Source organism: Vipera ursinii (assembly GCF_947247035.1).
Source record: "Vipera ursinii genome assembly, chromosome: 2".
NCBI lineage: Eukaryota > Metazoa > Chordata > Lepidosauria > Squamata > Viperidae > Vipera > Vipera ursinii.
In genome coordinates this window covers 16,776,806-16,799,138 of record NC_139513.1, presented here as the reverse complement: position 1 = coordinate 16,799,138, position 22,333 = coordinate 16,776,806, and the positions used below count along the sequence as shown (strand labels likewise).

At 42.6% G+C, this 22,333-nt stretch overlaps 2 protein-coding genes across 7 annotated transcripts in view; both read left to right on the top strand.

Annotated features, from left to right (window-relative positions):
- Positions 1–22,333, top strand: part of LOC310635378 (uncharacterized protein) — a 37,388-nt gene that overhangs the window by 3,029 nt on the left and 12,026 nt on the right. The window contains exons 1-2 of one of the 3 annotated variants that reach the window (XM_083354249.1): positions 1,967–2,045; positions 2,798–6,858. In XM_083354249.1, coding sequence (XP_083210375.1) covers positions 3,392–4,720 — 1,329 coding nt within the window. In that variant the 5' untranslated portion in view covers positions 1,967–2,045; positions 2,798–3,391 and the 3' untranslated portion in view covers positions 4,721–6,858. Of the gene's footprint in view, positions 1–1,966; positions 2,046–2,797; positions 6,859–22,333 lie in introns of those variants that run through there. The other 2 variants (XR_014491394.1, XM_083354248.1) reach the window with 2 other exon arrangements.
- On the top strand, positions 8,006–17,447 carry LOC310635381 (uncharacterized protein). 4 transcript variants are annotated; one of them, XM_083354254.1, is made up of 3 exons: positions 8,006–8,104; positions 14,434–14,636; positions 14,848–17,447. In XM_083354254.1, exon 3 carries the CDS (start codon positions 15,422–15,424, stop codon positions 16,454–16,456), a length of 1,035 nt encoding a protein of 344 aa, XP_083210380.1. In that variant the 5' UTR covers positions 8,006–8,104; positions 14,434–14,636; positions 14,848–15,421; the 3' UTR covers positions 16,457–17,447. The 4 variants fall into 4 exon arrangements, with proteins under 4 accessions (XP_083210380.1, XP_083210381.1, XP_083210379.1 ...); XM_083354255.1 differs by lacking the exon at positions 14,434–14,636 and adding an exon at positions 8,868–9,006 and having other exon boundaries at positions 8,021–8,104; positions 15,098–17,447; XM_083354253.1 differs by lacking the exons at positions 14,434–14,636; positions 14,848–17,447 and adding an exon at positions 8,868–10,559 and having other exon boundaries at positions 8,021–8,104.

The following is a 22,333-nucleotide window of genomic DNA, read 5'->3' as shown; positions in this document are numbered from 1 at the left end:
ATCAAATTTGCAGACACCAAGCTGTTGTGTACATCTCTTTCTCTCTCTGTGTGTGTGTGTGTGTGCATGCATGCGCGTGCACGTATCAGAGTGTCTTGACTAGGGTTCAGTTAGTCTAGGAAGGGAGGAAGGTTGTGTGCCATGTGTGATATTTATTCTTTTGGCCTGAGGTGAAACTGAATCCAAATAAAGTGTACAATGCATTGTACTGTGCTTCATATTCCAGTGACATGGTATGTATACATGTTGTCAAAAATGTTATTGCCTTTAGAGAATGGGAAGAAGTAGGTGAAAATTACAAAAGCTACAGCAGTGTCTGATGAATGCAAAAGCACACATAAAACATGCAGGCATTTTCTTTTGTTGTTATTGTTGACAATACATGGTTTTTATAATAAGTTGAAAAAATATGTGCAGTAAGGGCAGTTACCCATCAATCCTTGTAAATGGTGCTATGTATCTTGCTGAATCTCCGATGGAACAACAAATGTTTCCATGCAAGATAAAAATAAAGCATATGTGTGCATGCCTATGCATGCACACACTTTGTGACAATAAGGTCTGAGCCTGCATAAATGGTTGACAACCTGTTGCTATTTGTGTACAAATACAGGTATGAAAAGGGAACTGATGAGGGGTGAAATAGGATGAAAAGAACAGAGGTGCAGAAAGGAAATTTGGTGACAGATGAAAAGAAGGGAGGGAGGAGAGTTGAGGAAAGAGGGGTACGTTTAAGATAATGTGGCGTTCACAAAAGAGGGAATGTTATGGAGATAATTTTGCGAATGCTATGGAGATACAGCATGTTACAAGAATGGAAGAAGGCTATGTTGGGATAGAAAGAGTTTAAAAAAAAGATATACACAGGCAGTGCTTTTTATGTAAGAAAAAAGGTGCCGGAACTCAGTTCCACAAACTCCGTTGAAAAAAGGTGCCGGAACCCCACCCCTTTTTCAGCAAATGGTACGGCCGCTGTTTGGAAGCCCAGCGCAAACAAGATGAGCACTTTCCATGCCGATAGGCAAAAAAAAAAAAAAAGAAAGTCCAACAGGCTTCCATTGTTTTCTTGCCAAAACAACGGCTTGCAGCGGCATCCAGCGGAATCAGGTCTAGCTCAACTTTACAGATGGGGCAACCCAAAGCAATTTTGCGGTAAATTTGATGAGTTCCACATCTTTCCCCCAATCTAAATTGTTGATGAAGATGTTGGAAGAGCCCTGGGCCCAGAAAAGAGCCCAGGGGCACCCCACTACAAGGAAAGAAGGGACAATGGGAGAGAGGGAGGGAAGGAAGGCATCCATTCCAGTCCCACCTCCCCTCCACCAGAGACCCACGGATTTCACACACACACACACACACAGACACACACACACACAGGGACCCCACAACCTGAGTGATGAGCTGGCCAGCCCCCAGCCATTGACTTCGCTTGTCAAAAAGTTGCAAAAAGTGATCACATGACCCTGTGGATGCTGCAACAGTTATAAGTGTGAAAAATGGTCATAAGTCACTTTTTTCATTGCCACTGTAACTTCGAATAGTCACTAAGCGAATTCTTGTAAGTTGAGGACTACATGTAATTTCTTTTTTTTCCCCTCATTTTTTTGGTCAAGTTTTTGACACCTTGCTGGGTACTCAGATGTTGCCATATCCTAAAAGTGGTACAATGGGTGAAAAGGTTGAAAAGCCCTGCCCTAAAGAACCACGGAATCAATGAAAAGACCTTGCAAAACGCTTTAGGGAAGAGATAGGACGAGCGTGGTTTTCAACCTTACGTCGCTAGATGGCGCTCGAAGAGAAGCAGCGCTCGTACCTAGAGAGCAGAGAATACAGTTCTGTACACAGCAGCCGCATCGCTAGTGCCGATATCATACGGGAGGGAGAGAAGTTGAGGCGGAACAAATTGAAACAATAGAGGATTGGATTGCTAGAGAGGGTTTTGGGGAAAGGGCAGTGGAACCTCCTCTTCCGGTTCACTTATGGGAGGAGGATGGAGTCGGTGGATCTTCTTCCGCTCTCTTGATGGTCGAAGCGGCTCCTGGGAGGTGAGTGGAGGGCAGGTCGGAGGAGAAGCTGGGAGCAAGTGGGGCTGTTTGGTTTCCTCTGCGGCGTGGAAGCAGAGAAGGGACGAGGCTGAAAGATGTCGGCTGCTGCAGCTGCATATTCTTTCTCTCTCCCCAAATGTTATGATCCTTCTGCTGCCTGATTTAAAACTGCTGCCTGTGATTTTCTGCTGGGAGATGGAAAAATTGGGACATTTAAAAAAAAATCATGTTTTTAACAGCCTCCCTCTCTCGGTTTTCACTCCCTTTGATATTATTAACATGTTTTCCTGGCAAGTGACGACTTTCGGGGGTAAAACGGGTGCTTTAAATCTCGCATAGGCTCTGGGCACCGTTTCATCTGTTAGTGTCCCCACCTTTCTAAAATTGGATCAAGCAAAATTTCTTCTGAAACATTTTGAAGCTCCCAAATACAGATAGATTTTCCACATATATAAATTTATAGTTGTGTATTTATCTGTGCATATACACGCATCTTTGTAGACCTCAGTATTTTCAGATACCGTATTTTTTGTAACAATTATTTACAATGATAATAATGATAATAATTTGTGATTTACCCAAGCCAAGAAGAGAATTCCATGATTTGAAATTTGAGTGGATACTTGAACTTTGATTTTGCTAGTCTCCTTTGTGCCTGATGAATCATAATGAATCTTAGAAGTTAAATTAGCATTTCGATACGTTTGCTTTTTCATAGTAATATATGGATTTTTTTTTTGCTGTTTTCACAGGTTCAGTCATTTTTTAAACAATAATGAAAATAATCCATTAATATGAGTCTTATACACAGGATGCCAAGAAGAGCACTCCGGACAACAGAGAATGAGAAGCAGCATTAAAATACAAAACAAACCATCAGTCAAACTCTTTTCCATTTCCTGCAGAAAGTGTTAAAACTTTTCTCTTTCCATAGCAGATGGAGGGAGACATTGGAGAGAATAACAGGAACAGGGTTTTCAGGTAGAAAAAATAGATTATGTGGAATTCAAGAAAAAAAAAGTTCAAGGCATTAATGAAAGCATTTGAGGAAGGAAAGTGTCTTGGATCAAAGCACCACCAGACAAGGGATCAGAAATATTTTTGGTCTTCTTGTGAATCCAGGAATATCAGTGTTGGAAAAATCCCACCGACTGCCAATTTTGGGAAAAACACAAATTGCAGATCACATCTAAATTTTGCATATGTCCATCCGCTCCTTGAAAACCCATACAAATGTCTGGACTGTGGCAAAAGCTTTACTCAGAACAGCAATCCCATTATTCATGGAATGACCAATGCAGGGGGAGCAGCTCTAACAGTGTTCCCAGTGTGACAAAAGATTTAGCATGCACACCAATCGGGTGAGCCACAATAGGACTCACACTGGGGAGAAACTCTTTAAATGTCCTTTTTGTGGGAAAGGTTTCAGTCAGAATTCCAGCCTGGTTAAGCACCAGAAGACTCACACAGGAGAGAAATCATATGAATGTCTGGAGTGTGCGAAAGGTTTCAGTCATAATTACAAGCTGCTGAGACACCAGAGGATTCACACAGGAGAGAAACCATATGAATGTCTGTACTGTGGGAAAAGTTTCAGTCATGCTTCCAACCTGGTGATACACCAGAGGACTCACACAGGAGAGAAACCATATGAGTGTCTGGATTGTGGGAAAAGTTTCACTGGGAATTCAAAACTGGAAAGACACCAGAGAACTCACACAGGAGAGAAACCGTTTGAGTGTCTGCATTGTGGAAAAAGATTCAGTCAGAATTCCAACCTGGTGATACATGAGAGAACTCACACAGGAGAAAAACCATTCAAGTGTCTGGATTGTGGGAAAAGTTTCAGTCAGAATTCTTACCTGGTGGGACACCAGAGGATACACACAGGAGAAAACCCATATGAATGTCCTGATTGTGGGAAAAATTTCATTCAAAATTCCAACCTGGTTAAACATCAGAGGACTCACACAGGAGAGAAACCATATAAGTGTCCAGATTGTGGGAAAAGTTTCATTCGGAATGCCAACCTGATTAGACATCAGAGGACTCACACAGGAGAGAAACCATATAAGTGTCCACATTGTGGGAAAAGTTTCCGTGAGAGTTACTACCTGGTGATACACCAGAGGATTCACACAGGAGAGAAACCGTATGAGTGCCCAGAGTGTGGAAAAGGTTTCACTTGTTATTCCTACCTGTTTAGACATCAGAGGACTCACACAGGAGAGAAACCATATGAGTGCCCAGATTGTGGAAAAGATTTCTCTCGGAAATCTGACATGGTGAAACATCAATCTACTCACATAGAAGAAAAATCATATAAATGTCCTGATTGTGGGAAATGTTTCAGTCAGAATTCCTACCTGGTGATACACCAGAGGATTCACACAGAAGAGAAAACACATAAGTGTGTAGATTGTGGGAAAAATTTCAGAAGAAATGCTCAGCTGGTGATACATCAGAGAACTCACACAGGAGAGAAGCCATATGAGTGTCCGGATTGTGGGAAAGATCTCAGTAGTAGGTCCAGCCTTATAAATCATGTAAGGTTACACACAGGAGAGAAACCATTCAAATGCCCAGATTGCGGAAAATGTTTCACATATTATACTACCTTTTTCAGACACAAGAAATTACACGGGCAAAATTTGATGCCTGTAGAGGAAGGTTGAATCTCATTTCTCTAATGGAAAGCCCAGCTGAGAAACTAAACTTTTAATTTGTTGACATATTCTTTTTAATGAAATATGTTTTAGTATCAAACATGGGAGAGAAGAACTGAAATTCCAGTGTGGTCGTTCCCTTCCATAGAGTGAAGGGGAACTGCTGTGCTGTGACAGTGAAAGCGAGCTTGCATCTGTATTGTGTTTGCTGCCTCGAGCTATTTCTACACATATATTATTTTTTATGAAAATGTCTATGCCAACCCAACTCATGGTGAGTGGGCGGCTAGCAGTAATAAAATCATAATACAGAAAGTGATAAATCACATATGTAGCAAAATGGCAACATTCAAAGCCTCCACCTTTGCGCTCAAATACAGGGCACCTCTAGCAAGGTCGATGGAATTTGGATGGACATGGAATCCCCAAAAAGGTGATTCTTGCTTTTGTTCAAATTAGAAATTAACCAGGCTGCTTGGCCCTATTATAGCCCTCCTTGTGCCATTCTTGTTCAAAAGTGGTCATCTTTCTCCTTGCAAAAAGTTAAGTTAACCACAGGATTAGATCTTCATTGCTTTACCGAAGACTACGAGGATAATGGCCTGAGATACTTCAGGGAAAGAGTGTCTCACAGGACAGGGTCTGCAGCGGAAAAGGTTCACTTCTTAGCTCCTGTCAGACAGCAAAAGTTAAGGGAATGGGCAAGATGCGTGCCTTCCCTATCTGACCTGGTTGAACAGTTAGATGCAGAAATAATAAAAGTGGAACATAAATGACAGGTGTCCTGTCTGCTCAGTACTCAGAATGCAGTATTGCTGGCTGAGTGCCCACAGCCTGGAATTCAATCCTGAGCGGGCTCGAAGTTAACTCAGCCTTCCATCTTTCTGAGGTCGGTAAAATGAGAACGCAGATTGTTGGGGAGAATATGCTGACACTGTAAGCCGAGAGTGTGATAAAGCACAGTGGGCCCACTCACCATGAATTCCAAGTGCAATTGCTACCATAAAGAAATAGCTTTAAATGTGATGACCAGCATCTTCAATTGCACCTGTAAAGAAACAAACCTGGGGCAACTCCCACCACAAAGATGTGATGTGGGCAACCTAGAGGCCCTCATTACTTTGTGCGTTGGGGCATTCTCGACCAGTTAGAAGTTTCTGGGTGGTCCAGGGCAGTGATCCAAACAAGGTGACCAAGGCATGACTGAGCCCTGTGTCTAGGAAACGACACAGTGCACCAGATACACCTCTGCAAAGCCCCTCCCCCACCTAGGATCTTCTCAAGCAGGAGCCATGAGTCCAGGAGGATCCCCAAGTTGTGCACCAGCTCAGTCGACAAAGAAAATCACATGACTCAGGACACTGAAATTCACAAATATGAGTCAATTGCCAAGCCTCATAATTTTGATCACCTGACAAGGGGGATGCTGCAATGGTTGTGTGAAAAATGGTCATAAGTGACTTTTTTTAGCACTGCTGTAACTTCAAATGGTCACTAAGTGAAATGTTATAAATCCAGGACTATCTGTAAATAATGGGGTATCATAGGAAGGATGGCCTCCCCTAGTGGTTTCATGTAGATATTAGCAGCAGTGTAAGACCTTTCTCCCGCGGCCTCCCGAATAGCAAGAGGCCCAACTACACACTGAGTGGAACCAGTGTGGGGGAAAAGAGCTTAATTGATTTACAGAACTATGAGAAGGCATGGTAGCCTGTGAAGCAAATAAACTGTACATAATCCTATGAACCTAGCTTGAAGTCTGAGAATTGTATCTAGGAAGGTCTCTTGCTACGCTGAAAACCGGTCCTAACCACAATTTACTGATATGATAGCAACTTTAGAGAAAACCCCTAAGAACTAACAGCCATAATAGGTATTTCGTAAATAAGGGCCAGGGGTGATAGAATTAGGGGAATGGGAGAAGTAATCGGAGGTGGAGATAATATATTCACTTTAGAAGCTCTGGATAGGTTGTGATGACACGATTACAGCATGATGACTAAGCCAATGAAGAAGAGGTGGGAGGTAAATTTGTAATGGCAATGGGGGGAATGTAAAGAACAAATACTGAGGATTTGGGGTGTGTCCACTGTGTGCTTGCATGCACAAGGAGCAGCCCGCTTGCAAAGGAGTAGAAATAAATTACCATGGTTTTGGAACTTTTGGCTCGTGATTGTTTATTTCAAGTACCGTACACAACGAATCCTACACCAGCCGTGGAGACAGAAGTAAAACGACCGTAATACAGTGCCTCCCATTTGCAGCCCCAAAGTCTGTTCATAAGGATATCATGGCTGATGATAAGAGTATTGAAACCTGATGTGAGGTCTAGGAGGGACGTAATGGTTGTACCTCGTCTATCCCAAGGCCTCCAAAAGTCCATGAGAGTTGCAACCAATGCCGGTTTTGTGATGTGTCCCGGCCTGAACCCATACAGAGAAGCCCCCAGGTGACTTTCTCCTGCACAGCCCTTTCTGCAGGTGGGAAAGTCAGAGCTGCAAGCAGAGGGCAAGTTGAAGTTCCAGGCTGCCAGCCTTTCATTGCCCTCTTCAGCTGCACTGAGAAAAGATCTTAATCTGCACCAATGCCTCTTGAACTCTGCCAGGAAAACCTGGCATGATTTTCTTATGCATAGCAAACTGCTGTTGAAGGTATGAAGCTGGTCAGGATGCCAACTGTCCAGAAGTGGGGAATGACTCTTCCAGGCCCCTCCTGCGTTTGGAAAAGAAGTATGGGTAATTCTGGGGGCGTGGGAGCAATTTGAGCTGAAAATTTCTATTGGTTAGCAGGGATGGGGTACCAGTAATGCTTGTTAGCTAAATATGGAAGTAAAAGAAAATAAAATGACAGAAGAAACAGGGGGTCAAGCTTCAATTTTACAGCTTCGCTAAAGGGAGCTGCACTTTCTCCTTGGCTGTTGTACGTAATTTCCCCCCCTAGGACACTTTCCTTGGAATTAGTTGCAGGAAGAGGGACAATGATTGCCCTCTTGGGAGACCCGAAAGAAAAGGTTTAGGCTAGATTGTCACGGACCAAAGCTATGGATGTCCTCGGTGGGAGTCGAATACTACTTGATGGCCTCTATAAAGATCCCCCACGGAATCAATGAAAACACCTTGCAAACGCTTTAGGGAACAGATAGGACGAGCGTGGTTTTCAACCTTATGTCGCTAGATGGCGCTCTAAGTGTACACAGCAGCCGCATCGCTAGTGCCAATATCGTACGGGACGGAGAGAGGTCGAACCGGAAACAATTGAAACGATAGAGGATTGCATTGCTAGAGAGGGTTTTGGGGAAAGGGCGGAGGAATTTCCTCTTCCTCATTTATGGGCGGTTGATGGCGTCGGTGGTGCTTTTTCAGCTACCTCAAGGGTCGAAGCGGCTCCTGGGAGGTGAGTGGAGGGCAGGTCGGAGGAGAAGCCGGGAGCAACTCGGGCTCTTTGGTTTCCTCCGCGGTGTGGAAGCAGCGAAGGGACGAGGCTGAAAGATGTCGGCTGCTGCTGCTTCTGCTGCTGCGTATTCTTTCTCTCCCCAAATGTTATGACCCTTCTGCTGCCTGGTTTAAAACTGCTGTCTGTGATTTTCAGCTGGGAGATTTGGGACATTTAAAAAGTCTTTGTTTCATATTTCTTATCAACCTCGGTCTTCGGGTAACATTTTATTCCTAGCGATGTTATTGACAACGTTGTTTTCCTTGGCAAGCGAGGAGTTTTCGTGGGCCAAACGAATGCTTTAAATTTGGCATAGGCCCTGGGTGCCATTTCTGTGCTCCCACCTTTTTAAAATTAGATCAAACAAATTGAGTGAATCCACTTCTGAAACATTTTGTGGACTCCAACACACATAGATTTTCTGCATGCATAAATTTATCGGTGTGTATTTATGTGTGCATAGATGTGTATCTGGTGATGGGATTCAGCCAGTTTGCACCAGTTTGGCAGAACCGGTAGCTAAATTTTCTTGAGTTCGAAGAACCGGCTAAACTTGTTCTAGGCTTGGAGGAGGCCTACATCCACGCAGAGAACCAGTTGATATTTGAAGTTGGATTTTGTTAGTCTTCTATGTAACTAATGAATCATAATGAATGTTAGACTACCATTTTGATACGTATGCTTTTTCATAGTAATACATGGACTTTTTTTTATGTTTTCACAGGTTCTCTAACCATTTTTTAAACAATAAGGAAACTAACCCAGTAATATGAGTCTTATAAACACAGAGGGTGGCAAGAAGAGCACTCTGGAAAACAGAGAATGAGAAGCAGCATTAAAACGTTTTCAGGTTGAAAAAATAGGTTATGTGGATCACAAGCAAATATAAAGGTAAAAATATATAAAGGTAAAAATATTACCAAAATTCAGAAAAAGGTGGAAATATCTGGACATCAGTGGGAATACCATCTATAGCCAAAGGCATTAATAAAACCCTTTCAGGACGGAAAGAGTGTCTTGAATCAAAGCTCCACCAGATAAGGGATCAGAACTAATTTTGGCCTCGTAAAACCAAAAATATTGGTGTTGAAAAAACCTCACAGACTGCCTATTGTGGGGGAAAAAAACAGATCACAGATCACGTTTGGAGTGTGGAACAAGCATTACCAAGAACAGCACTCCATTGATTCATGGAACAACCGATACAGGAGGAACAGCTCTACCAGTGCTCCCAATGTGGCAAAAAATTTAGCATGCACACCAATCTGGTGAGTCACGAGAGGACTCACACTGAGGTGAAAGTCTTTGAATGTCCTGATTGTGGGAAAAGTTTCACTCGGAATTCTGACCTGGTGATACACCAGAGGACTCACACAGGAGAGAAACCATATGAGTGCCTTGATTGTGGGAAAGGTTTCAGTCGGAATTCCTACCTGGTGAAACCTCAGAGGACTCACATGGGAGAGAAGCCATATGAGTGTCTTGATTGTGGGAAACATTTCAGTCGGAATTCCTATCTGTTGAAACACCAGAGGATTCACACGGGAGAGAAGCCATATGAGTGTCTGTATTGTGGGAAAAGTTTCATTTTGAATTCCAACCTGTTGATACACGAGAGGATTCACACTGGAGAAAAACCATATGAGTGTCCAGATTGTGGGAAATGTTTCAATCACAAATCCCACCTGGTGAAACATCTGACGACCCACATGGGAAAGAAACCGTATGAGTGTTCATATTGTGGGAAAGGTTTCAGTTGCAATCCTGACCTGGTGAAACATCAGAGGATTCACACAGGAGAAAAACCTTATGAGTGTCCGGATTGTGGGAGAAGTTTCTCACGGAATGATAACCTCGTGGAACACCAGAGGACTCACACAGGAGAGACACCATATAAGTGTTCAGATTGTGGGAAAGGTTTCAAGCATAATTCCAAGCTAGTGATACATCAGAGGATTCACACAGGAGAGAAACCATATGAGTGTCAGGATTGTGGGAAACGTTTTAGGCAGAATTCCAATCTGGTGATACACCGGAGGACTCACACGGGAGAGAAGCCATATGAGTGTCCTGATTGCGGGAAAGGTTTCATTCAGAATTCAAACCTGGTGATACACAAGAGGACTCACACAGGAGAGAAACCGTATGAATGTCCGGATTGTGGGAGAGATTTCAGTAGTAGGTATAGCCTTATAAATCATGTAAGGGTACATATAGGGGAGTAACCATTGAAATGCCCAGATTGCGGACAGTGTTTCACAGAAAATTCCTCTGTTATTAAATTCCAGATGAAAAATTTGATCGGTGTTAGGAACCTTGAATTTTTGTTTCTTGTGTCTTACTGGAAGCCCAGCTGAGAAATTAATAATTTCTTGCATGATTCTTTTCAGTCAACCTTGTCCTATTAAAGATGAGGGAAGAGAGCTGAGCTTCCTTTGTTTGGCCCAGTGCAGTTGTTCCCTTTCACGGAGTCAAGCTCAACTGCTGTGCTGGACCAGAGAAAGCGAGCTCAGATCTGTATTAGGTGTGTTTGCCACCTTGAGTTCTTTCTACATATAATAAACTCGGGGTATGTATCTTTATTAAGAAAATGGATATGGCACCCCAACTCATGGTGACTCCACATGATTTACAGCAATAAATGCAGAAACCAATAAAATCAATATATTGCAAATAGCAAAATGCAAAGCCCCACATATAACATTTAATTTCTCTGTAAATACAGGGCACCTATAGCCAAGTTGATGGCATTTTGATGTTCTGGGAGTCCAGTCGCTTTCTTTGTTCTCTGCTTTTCTTTCTCTAATCTGGTCTGAGCTTCCTTTCTCAGGCCCAATGTGGTATTTCCCTTATATGGATTCGAGGGGAACTGCTTTGCTGGGTGAGAGAACGTGAGCATGGGTCTGTATGAAGTATAATTGTCACCTTGAAATTTATATACATACATACATACATATATATATACATACATGCATACATATATATATATATATATATATATATATATATATATATATATATATATATATATATATATATATACATGAATGATATAAACATATATGTATCTATTTTTACTTAGTAAGAAAATGTATATGGCAGGCCAACTCATATGACTTCACACAGTATACAGCAGGGGTGTCAAACTCAATTTCATTGAGGGCCGCATCAGCATTGTGGTTGCCCTCAGGGGGCCGGGTGGGTGTGGCCAGGGTGGGTGTCGCCTACTGGGTGGGCGTGGCTAGAGTGCATATGGCCTACTGGGTGGGCGTGGCCAGCTCTACATCGTTCACATCAAGGGTGCCTATAGGGGCCTGGGCAGGAGTGGGACAGATCTGAGGGTCTCTGGCAGGAGGAGGGTCACCAAGGCAGTGGTGGCCATTCCCTCACTGTTTCCAGGATGGCTTCGCGGGCCACATGAAACCACTTCACGGGCCGGATCTGGCCCCCAGGCCTTGTGTTTGACATGTCTGATTTACAGCAATAAAACCTTAATACAGAAAGCAGTGAGCCCCATATACAGCAAATGGCAAAATGCAAAGCCTCCACATTTAACACGTACTTGCCCTGCCAATACAGGAAACTTCTAGCAAGGTTGATGGCAGTTTGATGGTCTGGGAATCCCAAAAAAGGTAATTCTTGCTTTTGTTCATTTAGAAGTAACCAGGCCTCCTGGTTTTACTAACTACAGTACCTTCATACCTGCTGCCATTCTTGCTCAAAACTGGGATTATCAGTCAATTGCCAAGTGTCATAATTTTGATCACCTGACAAGGGCGATGCTGCAGTGGTAAGCGTGAAAAACAGTCATAAGTCACTCTTTTAGCACTGCTGTAACTTCAAATGGTCACTAAGTGAAATGTTATAAGTCTAGGACTACCTGTACATAATAAGGTATCGTAGGATGGATGGCCTCCCCTAGTGGTTTCATGTAGATGTTAGAAAGCAGCAGTGTAAGGCATTTGTCCAGGGGCCTCCCGAACAGCAAGAGGCCCAACTCCGCACTGAGTGGAACAGGTGTGGGAAAAAGAGTTTAATTGTTTTTACAGAACTATGAGAAGGCATGGTAGCCTGTAAAGCAAATAAACTGTATATATTTTAATCCCATGAGCCTAGCTTGAAGTCTGAGAATTGTATCTAGGAAGGTCTCTTTCTACGCTGAAAACCGGTCCTAACCACAATTTACTGAAATGATAGCAACTTTAGAGAAAACCCCTAGGAACTAACAGCCATAATAGGTAATTCGTAAATAAGGGCCAAGGGTGATAGAATTAGGGGAATGGGAGAAGTAATCAGGGGGGAGGGGGGAGATAATATATTCACATTAGAAGCTCTGGATAGGTTACGATGTTATGATTACAGCATGATGACTAAGCCAATGAAGAAGAGGTGGGAGGTAAATTTGTAATGGCAATGGTGGAATGTAAAGAACAAATACTCAGGATTTGGGGTGTGTGCACTGGGTGCTTGCATGCACAAGGAGCAGCCCGCTTGCAAAGGAGTAGAAATAAATTACCATTGTTTTGGATCTTTTGGCTTGTGATTGTTTATTTCAGCTAGACAACGAATCCCACACCAGCCATGGAGATAGAAGTAGAACGACCGTAATACAGTGCCTCCCATTTGCAGCCTGAAAGTCTGTACATAAGGATATCATGGCTCATGATATAGTATTTGAAACCTGATGTGAGGTCTAGGAGGGACAAAATGCCTGTACCCCGTCTATCCCCAGGCCTCCAAAGGTCCATGAGAGTTGTAACCAGTCCAATTTTGGTGATGTGCCCCGGCCTCAACCCAGACCGAGAAGCCCCCAGGTGTCTTTCTCCTGCACAGCCCTTTCTGCGGGTGGCAAAGTCAGAGCTGCAAGCAGAGGGCGAGTTGAAGTTCCAGGCTGCCAGCCTTTCATTGCCCTCTTCAGCTGCACTTAGAAAAAGATCTTAATCTGCACCAATGCCTTGAACTCTGCCAGGAAAACCTGGTATGATTTTCTTACGCATAGCAAACTGCTGTTGAAGGTTTGAAGCTGGTCAGTATGCCAACTGTCCAGAAGGGGGAGAAATGACTCTTCCAGGCCCCTCCTGCGTTTGGAAAAGAAGTATGGGTAATTCTGGGGGCGTGGGAGCAATTTGAGCTGAAAATTTCTATTGGTAAGCAGGGATGGGGCACCAGTAATGCTAGTTAGCTGAATATGGAAGTAAAAGAAAATAAAATGACAGAAGAAACGGGGTCAGGCTTCAATTTTACAGCTTCGCTAAAGGGAGCTGCACTTTCTCCTTGGCTGTTGTACGTAATTTTTTCCCCTAGGACACTTTCCTTGGAATTAGTTGCAGGAAGAGGGACAATGCCTGCCCCCTTGGGAGACCCGAAAGAAAAGGTTTAGGCTAGATTGTCACGGACAAAAGCTATGGATGTGCTCGGTGGGAGTCGAATACGACTTGATGGCCTCTAAAGATCCCCCACGGAATCAATGAAAACACCTTGCAAACGCTTTAGGGAAGAGATAGGACGAGCGTGGTTTTCAACCTAATGTCGCTAGATGGCGCTCTAAGAGAAGCAGCGCTCGTACCTAGAAAGCAGAGAATACAGTTCTGTACGCAGCAGCCGCATCGCTAGTGCCAATATCGTACCGGAGGAGAAGAGGTTGAGCCGGAACCAATTGAAACGATAGAGGATTGGATTGCTAGAGAGGATTTTGGGGAAAGGGCAGAGGAACCTCCTCTTCCGGCTCACTGATGGGAAGGAGGATGGAGTCGGTGGATCTTCTTCCGCTCTCTTGATGGTCGAAGCGGCTCCTGGGAGGTGAGTGGAGGGCAGGTCGGAGGAGAAGCCGGGAGCAACTCGGGCTCTTTGGTTTCCTCCGCGGTGTGGAAGCAGCGAAGGGACGAGGCTGAAAGATGTCGGCTGCTGCAGCTGCATATTCTTTCTCTCTCCCCAAATGTTATTATGATCCTTCTGCTGCCTGATTTAAAACTGCTGCCTGTGATTTCCTGCTGGGAGATGGAAAAATTGGGACATTTAAAAAGTCTTTGTTTTATATTTCTTACCAACCTCGGTGTTCGGGTTAACTTTATTCCTTGCGATGTTATTGACAACGTTGTTTTCCTGGAAAGTGAGGAGTTTTCCTGGAACAAACGGATGCTTTAAATTTGGCATAGATTTCAGTGCTCCCACCTTTCTAAAATTAGATGAAACAAATTGAGTGAATCCACTTCTGAAACATTTTGCAGACTCCAACACACACAGATTTTCTGCATGCATAAATTTATCAGTGTGTATTTATGTGTGGATAGATGTGTATCCAGTGAAGGGATTCAGCCAGTTTGCACCAGTTTGGCAAAACCGGTAGCTAATTTTTCTTGAGTTCGGACAACTGGCTGAACATGTTCTAGGCTTGGAGGAGGCTTCCCAGGCCTGCATCCACGCAGAGAACCAGTTGTTCAGGGATTTGAACCCCACCGCTGCGCGTATCTATGTAAACCCTACGTATTTTTAGGTAATCTTAATAACAGTGCATTTGCAATGACAATAATTTGTGATTTACCCAAGCCAACGAGAATTTCATGATTTGAAATATGAGTGGATATTTGAAGTTGGATTTAGTTAGTCTTCTATGTAACTAATGAATCATAATGAATATTAGACTAGCATTTTGATACGTTTGCTTTTTCATAGTAATATATGGATTTTTTTTAATGTTTTCACAGGTTCTGTAGCCATTTTTTAAACAATAATGAAACTAACCCAGTAATATGAGTCTTTATACACAGAGAAGATGCCAAGAAGAGCACTCTGGACAACAGAGAATGAGAAGCAGCATTAAGATGCAAAACAAACCATCAGTCAAAACCTTTTTCATTTCTTCCAGAAAGTGTTAAAACGTCTTCTCTTTCCTCAGCGGATGGAGGGAGGCAAGCGAGACAATAACAGGAACAGAGTTTTCTGGTGGAAAAATAGATTATGTGGATCACAAGAAAATATTGTATGAAAAGGTGAAAAGATATTATTACCAAAATTCGGAAAAAGGTGGAAATAGCTGGACATCAGTGGGAATACCATGGACAGCCAAAGGCATTAATAAAACCCTTTGAGGAAGGAAAGAGTGTCTTGAATCAAAGTGCCACCAGATAAGGGATCAGAACTACTTTTGGCCTCGTAAAACCAAAAATATCGGTGTTGAAAAAACCTCACAGACTGCCTATTGTGGGGAAAAAAACAGATCGCAGATCACACGTTTGGAGTGTGGAAAAAGCATTACTAAGAGCAGCGCTCCATTGATTCATGGAACAACCGATGCAGGTGGAGCAGCTCTACCAGTGCTCCCAATGTGGCAAAAAATTTAGCATGCACACCAATCTGGTGAGTCACGAGAGGACTCACACTGGGGTGATAGTCTTCGAATGTCCTGATTGCGAGAAAAGTTTCACACGGAATTCTGACCTGGTGATACACCAGAGGACTCACACAGGAGAGAAACCATATGAGTGTCTTGATTGTGGGAAAAGTTTCAGTCGGAATTCCTACCTGGTGAAACACCAGAGGACTCACACGGGAGAGAAGCCATATGAGTGTCTGTATTGTGGGAAAAGTTTCATTTTGAATTCCAACCTGGTGATACACGAGAGGATTCACACTGGAGAGAAACCATATGAGTGTCCAAATTGTGAGAAATGTTTCAATCACAAATCCCACCTGGTGAAACACCTGACAACGCACATGGGAAAGAAACCGTATGAGTGTTTAGATTGTGGGAAAGGTTTCAGTTGCAATTCTGACCTGATGAAACATCAGAGGATTCACACAGGAGAAAAACCATATGAGTGTCCAGATTGTGGGAGAAGTTTCTCACGGAATGATAGCCTCGTGGAACACCAGAGGAGTCACACAGGAGAGACACCATATAAGTGTTCAGATTGTGGGAAAGGTTTCAAGCGTAATTCCAAGCTAGTGATACACCGGAGGATTCACACAGGAGAGAAACCATATGAGTGTCAGGATTGTGGGAAACGTTTTAGACAGAATTCCAAGCTGGTGATACACCGGAGGACTCACACAGGAGAGAAACCATATGAGTGTCCTGATTGCGGGAAAGGTTTTATTCAGAATTCAAACCTGGTGATACACCAGAGGACTCACACAGGAGAAAAACCATATGAGTGTCTTGAGTGTGGGAAAAGTTTCCATCGAAATTCCGACTTGGTGATACACAAGAGGACTCACACAGGAGAGAAACCGTATGAATGTCCAGATTGTGGGAAAGATTTCAGTACTAGGTATAGCCTTATAAATCATGTAAGGGTACATATAGGGGAGTAACCATTAAAATGCCCAGATTGCGGACTGTGTTTCACAGAAAATTCCTCTGTTATTCCAAAAGAAATTCCAGATGAAAAATTTGATCTGTGTTAGGAAACTTGAATTTTTGTTTCTTGTGTCTTACTGGAAGCCCAGCTGAGAAATTAATAATTTCTTGCATGATTCTTTTCAGTTAACCTTGTCCTATTAAACATGAGGGAAGAGATGTGAGCTTCCTTTGTTTGGCCTAGTGCAGTCGTTCCCTTTCACGGAGTCAAGCTGAACTGTTGCGCTGGGCCAGAGAAAGCGAGCTTAGATCTCTATGAGGTATGTTTGCCACCTTGAGTTCTTTCTATACATAATAAACTCGGGGTATGTATCTTTATTAAGAAAATGGATATGACACCCCAACTCATGGTGACTCCACATGATTTACAGCAATAAAATGTTAATGCAGAAACCAATAAAATCAATATATTGCAAATGGCAAAATGCAAAGCCCCACATATAACATTTAATTTCTCTGTAAATACAGGGCACCTATAGCCAAGTTGATGGCATTTTGATGTTCTGGAAGTCCAGTCGCTTTCTTTGTTCTCCTCTTTTCTTTCTCTAATCTGGTCTGAGCTTCTGTGGTATTTCCCTTTTATGGAGTCGAGGGGAACTGCTTTGCTGGGTGAGAGAAAGTGAGCCTGGGTCTGTATGAAGTATAATTGTCATAAAGAGGAAGTGTACAAAGGTCATTGTTTAAGCAAACATAGTCTTGTCCTTAAGGTAGATGTTGATTGGAATAGCCATATCCTCTCTGTGAAACTACACGTACTTCATGTAATTTTCTTCTGTGAACTGTCTGATAAGAACGTGCAGGATGTAACCATATAAGGAACAATGTATAACAATGTATAACTAGGAATTAGAGGTGTATAAATATGTCTGTTCATGAGCCCTTCGGGGTTCAGACCCTTTGCTTTAAGCCCTCTGAACCTGCGCAATAAACCTTTCCTTTCCTGAAGAGCTGGTGTGAGTCTCTTCTTTCTACAAAAGTCACCTTGAGTTATTTCTCGATGATAGATGATAGATAGATAGATAGATAGATAGATAGATAGATAGATAGGATATAAACATGTATGTATGTATTTTTACTTAGTAAGAAAATGTATACGGCAGGCCAACTCATATGACTCCACACAGTTTACAGCAATAAAATCTTAATACAGAAAGCAGCGAGCCCCATATATAGCAAATGGCAAAATGCAAAGCCTCCACATTTAACATGTACTTGCCCTGCAAATACAGGGAACTTCTAGCAAGGTTGATGGCAGTTTGATGGTCTGGGAATCCCAAAAAAGGTGATTCTTGCTTTTGTTCAATTTAGAAGTAACCAGGACTCCTGGTTTTACTAACTACAGTCAGTGCTTTTGTTGTAAAAGAAAAAGGTGCTGGAACTCACACATGTCATACAACCCGTCTTGCCTACCCTACAAGGTTCCATCCAAAAAAGGTGCTAGAACTCCGTTCTGAGCGTTATATGAGAAAAAAAGCCCTGACTACAGTACCTTCATACCTGGTGCCATTCTTGCTCAAAACTGGTAATCTTTCACCTTTGAAGGAGTTAAATTGGAGACATTAACCGCAGGATTAGAGGCATATAAATTTGATATTAAAGAAATGCCTAGACCCTCAGTGCCTCAAGCAACTTGCAAATGAGCAGCCTCAGCGGGGACATTTTTCGGATTTAACTCTTTTTACTCTGATTTATTTAAAATATTTATATAGCCATCCGTGTAATAGCAAATTCTGGCCAGCTTCTAATCAATAATTAACTTAATAAACATATTAAACCATTTTTGCTTCTATGTCCGTGATTGTTTGAGGAACTCTTTTTTAAACTTGTTCTCTTGTTAATTTTTTTTTATTGAAAAGTTTTAACATACAATTTTCCCCCTTAAAAAATCCCCCCCCCACCCTTCTCCCTCCCCCCCTTCCTCCCCCTCCCCCCCCCCGACTTCCCAGAGCTAAATACAAGGTATATATAAAAAAAACAATCATAAACAACCATATATTAACAACTATAAACTCTAAAATCTATCACTCTCTAGCTTATATAGGATAAAACAAACCTTAATAATATTAAATATATATATAAAAAAACTAATGTAGAAAAAGAAACAAAAAAAAGCCTTATTCAAATATAAAACTTCTTAACCCTATACTTATTCTGGATAAACTCAAACCATTCTCTCCCTTCTATAATATAGCGTTCCTGCAAATAGTCTTGCAAATAGGCCAAAATCTTCGCCATTCCAACCAAGTCGGAAACCTCTAAAGCCCACTCTTCTATGGTCGGCAGTTCCTCTTTCCAGTACTAACCTATCAAAAGTCTTACTGCCGTAATTAAATTCAACATCAACTTAGTATGTTCCACCAAACTTTTATCCAAAAAGCCTTAACCTTTTTGCAAGTCCACCATATATGAGAATATATTACGTCTTCATCACCGCACCTCCAACATTTAGGCTAATAATTCAGATACATACTTAACTTTTTAAAGTCTATATACCATCTATAAAACATTTTGTAAAAATTCTCTCTTAGATTTCAAACTTGTTTAGATTTTACATTCCTCACCCAAATCTTTTCCCACCTCCCACTACTTGGCTGTAAGTACGTTGTGAAAGTTCCATAGACTTCTGCTGTTCTTGTTCTTTTATCTTCTTTGATCGTTTTAAAGCAGCACGCGTCACCCTCTGTTCTCTAGGATCATCTAGAAGTGTTATAACTTGATCTCCTCCAGCACCATTCTCCCCTATCTGTCCATCTTCAGCCTCTTGATGTTCTCCTTCTCCAGATCCCTTTGCAGCTTCCAGAAGTGTTAATGGAGTTGCTTTTAAAACATTATTATAAAAATCACACGCTTGAATCACAGTGACCAAACGGTGCCTTTTACCTTCATGCATCACCATCAGCCCAGCTGGGATCTCCCATCTAAACCTTATATCTCGTTGCTTGAGCTCTTGCACAAGAAATGTAAAATCCTTCCTTCTCCTTAAAATCTTTGGAGGAATTTCTTTTAGAACCAAAACTTCTTGATCAGCAATCACGACTTTAGTGTCATAGGCAGCTTGTACAACTTCATCTCTAATTTCCCTTTTTGCAAAATAAACCACCACATCTCTAGGCAACTTTCTCTGTCTAGCAATCCATGAATTCACACGAAACACTTTATCCATGCCTCCTTTTATTTCGGATGCTGGCTGATTCAATACCACTTCAAGAGCCTCAGAAACCAGCTGCTTTAGATCTTCCTTAGTATTCTTCTTTAAACCTCTGATTCTAATGGCAAACTGCATCTGGAAATATTGAGCAAGACTCAGTTCTCTATCCATTTTATCTCTTAAATCTTCATTCTCCAGTACTTTTGCTTCTAATATGGCATTCTTTTGAGTCAAATCTTCCACTTTTTCCTCCAAATCTTCCACACATTCAGCCACTTTATACACTGAAGACAAAATGTCTGCCTTCATCACCCTGAACTTCTGTTCCATCCTCTCCTCCATTCTCTCCTCCAACTTCTTCAATTTCTCCTCCATCTGTGCAAATTTATCACCAATTAATTGATTAATTGATTCCAAAAGTACCTGGGCATGTTTATCCAAAGCATCTCGTAAATCCTTCCGTGTCAGTACATCAGGGGGATGCAACGCCTGTAATGATGATTGTTGCACCGGAGAAGATCCACCACTTCGAAGAGTTTTAGGGGGAGGTTTAGCCGCCATCTTTAACTTTCAATTGTGACGCACTTTCACTTAAAGTTTAAAAAAAATCCATCAAGCTCGAGAGTAAAATAAAATAATCCTCTTCACCTTTTCCTCTTGTACCGCTCTGCCTGCTTCTTTTAATCCATAGTCCTTCCTTCAGGCAGGGGTGGTCACAGACGCCTGGCTCTGCTCCATGAAATCAGGAGCAGAGGCGCTGGCCAGCTGGGAGCGACCCAGGCTACGGGGGAGTTCGATCCTTCAGCCGCCCAAGCTGCAAGCTCAGGCGGCCCCGGAGAACTCGACCCCTACCTGGGGCCTCACCCCCTCCTCTTCTCCCGAGGAGGGGGCTTCAAATTCGCCCGAACAGCTGATCGGCGCTGTTTCGGGCGAAAATCACTCAGCTGAGCCGCGGGCAGCCCGGGAGGGCTGTCTCCGGCGCCGCGGAGCCACCGGAAGTCCCCAACTTGTTCTCTTGTTAATTGAAGGGACAGGAAGGCCGGAGCTGCTTACAAAATTTGTCAGTTTAGTAATCCAAGAGGCTTGTAGTTGTAATTTTATCTGCTCTAATAAACCTAAGTGAGGAAGTCCTATCAGTCTCCATTGATTTTGTACCAGTAATTATATGCTCTGATTTTAGAGTGGGTTGTTGTTGTTGTTGTTAGTTGCGAAGTCATGTTTGACCCAGCGCGACCCGATGGACAGCGTTCCGCCAGGCCTTCCTGTCCTCTACCATCTTCTGGAGTCCATTTCGGCTCACGCCTACTGCTTCAGTGACTCTATCCAGCCACTTCATTCTCTGTCGTTCCCTTCTTCTATTGCCCTCAATCTTTCCCAGCATTAGGCTCTTCTCCAGTGAGTCCTTCCGTCTCATTAGGTGGCCAAAGGATTTGAGTTTGAACTTCAGGATCTGGCCTTCTAAAGAGCAGTCAGGGTTGATCTCCTCTAGGACTGACCGGTTTGATCGCCTTGCAGTCCAAGGGACTCGCAGGAGTCTTCTCCAGCACCATAGTTCTAAGGCCACAATTCTTTGGCGCTCAGCCTTTCTTATGGTCCAACTTTCACAACCATACATTTAAACTGGGAAGACCATAGCCTTGACTATACACACTTTTGTTGGCAGGGTGACGTCTCTGCTTTTTAGTGTGCTCTCTAGATTTGCCATGGCTTTCTCCCCAAGAGCAAGCATCTTCTAATTTCTTGGCTGCAGTCTCTGTCTGCGGTGATCTTGGAGCCCAAGAACATAAAATCTGTCACTACCCTCCATTTCTTCCCCATCTATTTACCATGAATTGAGAAGGCCAGATGCCATGATCTTGGTTTACTTAATGTTTAGTTTCAACCCAACTTTTGCGCTCTCCTTCACTCATAACAAGAGGCTCTTTAGTTACTCTTCACTTTCTGCCATTAGAATGGTATCATCTGCATATTTTAGGTTGTTGATATTTCTCCCGGCAATCTTAATTCCAACTTTAGATTCATCGAGCCCTGCCTTTCTCATGATGTGCTCTGCATATAAGTTAAACAGGCACGGTGACAGTATACAGCCTTGCCGGACTCCTTTCCCAATTTTGAACCAATCAGTGGTTCCGTATCCAGTTCTCACTGTTGCTTCTTGACCCACATATAGGTTTCTCAAGCGACAAATAAGATGGTCTGGTACTCCCATCTCTTTAAGAACTTGCCACAGTTTGTTCTGATCCACACAGTCAAATGTTTTACATAGTCAATGAAGCAGACGTAGATGTTTTTCTGGAACTGCCTAGCTTTCTCCATGATCCAGCGTATGTTGTCAATTTGATCTCTAGTTCCTCTGCCTCTTCGAAATCCTGCCTGTACTTCTGGTAGTACTCGATCCACATACTGCTGGAGTCTAGCTTGTAGGATTTTAAGCATAACTTTACTAGCATGAGAAATGAGTGCAATGGTGCGATAGTTTGAACATTCTTTGGCACTGCCTTTCTTTGCAATTGGAATGTAAACTGATCTTTTCTAATCCTGTGGCCACTGTTGAGTTTTCCAAATTTGCTGGCAAATTGAGTGTAGCACTTTTACTGCATTGTCTTTTAAGATTTTGAATAGCTCAGCTGGAATACTGTCACCTCCACTAGCTCTGTTGTTGCTCAGCTTTCCTAAGGCCCAT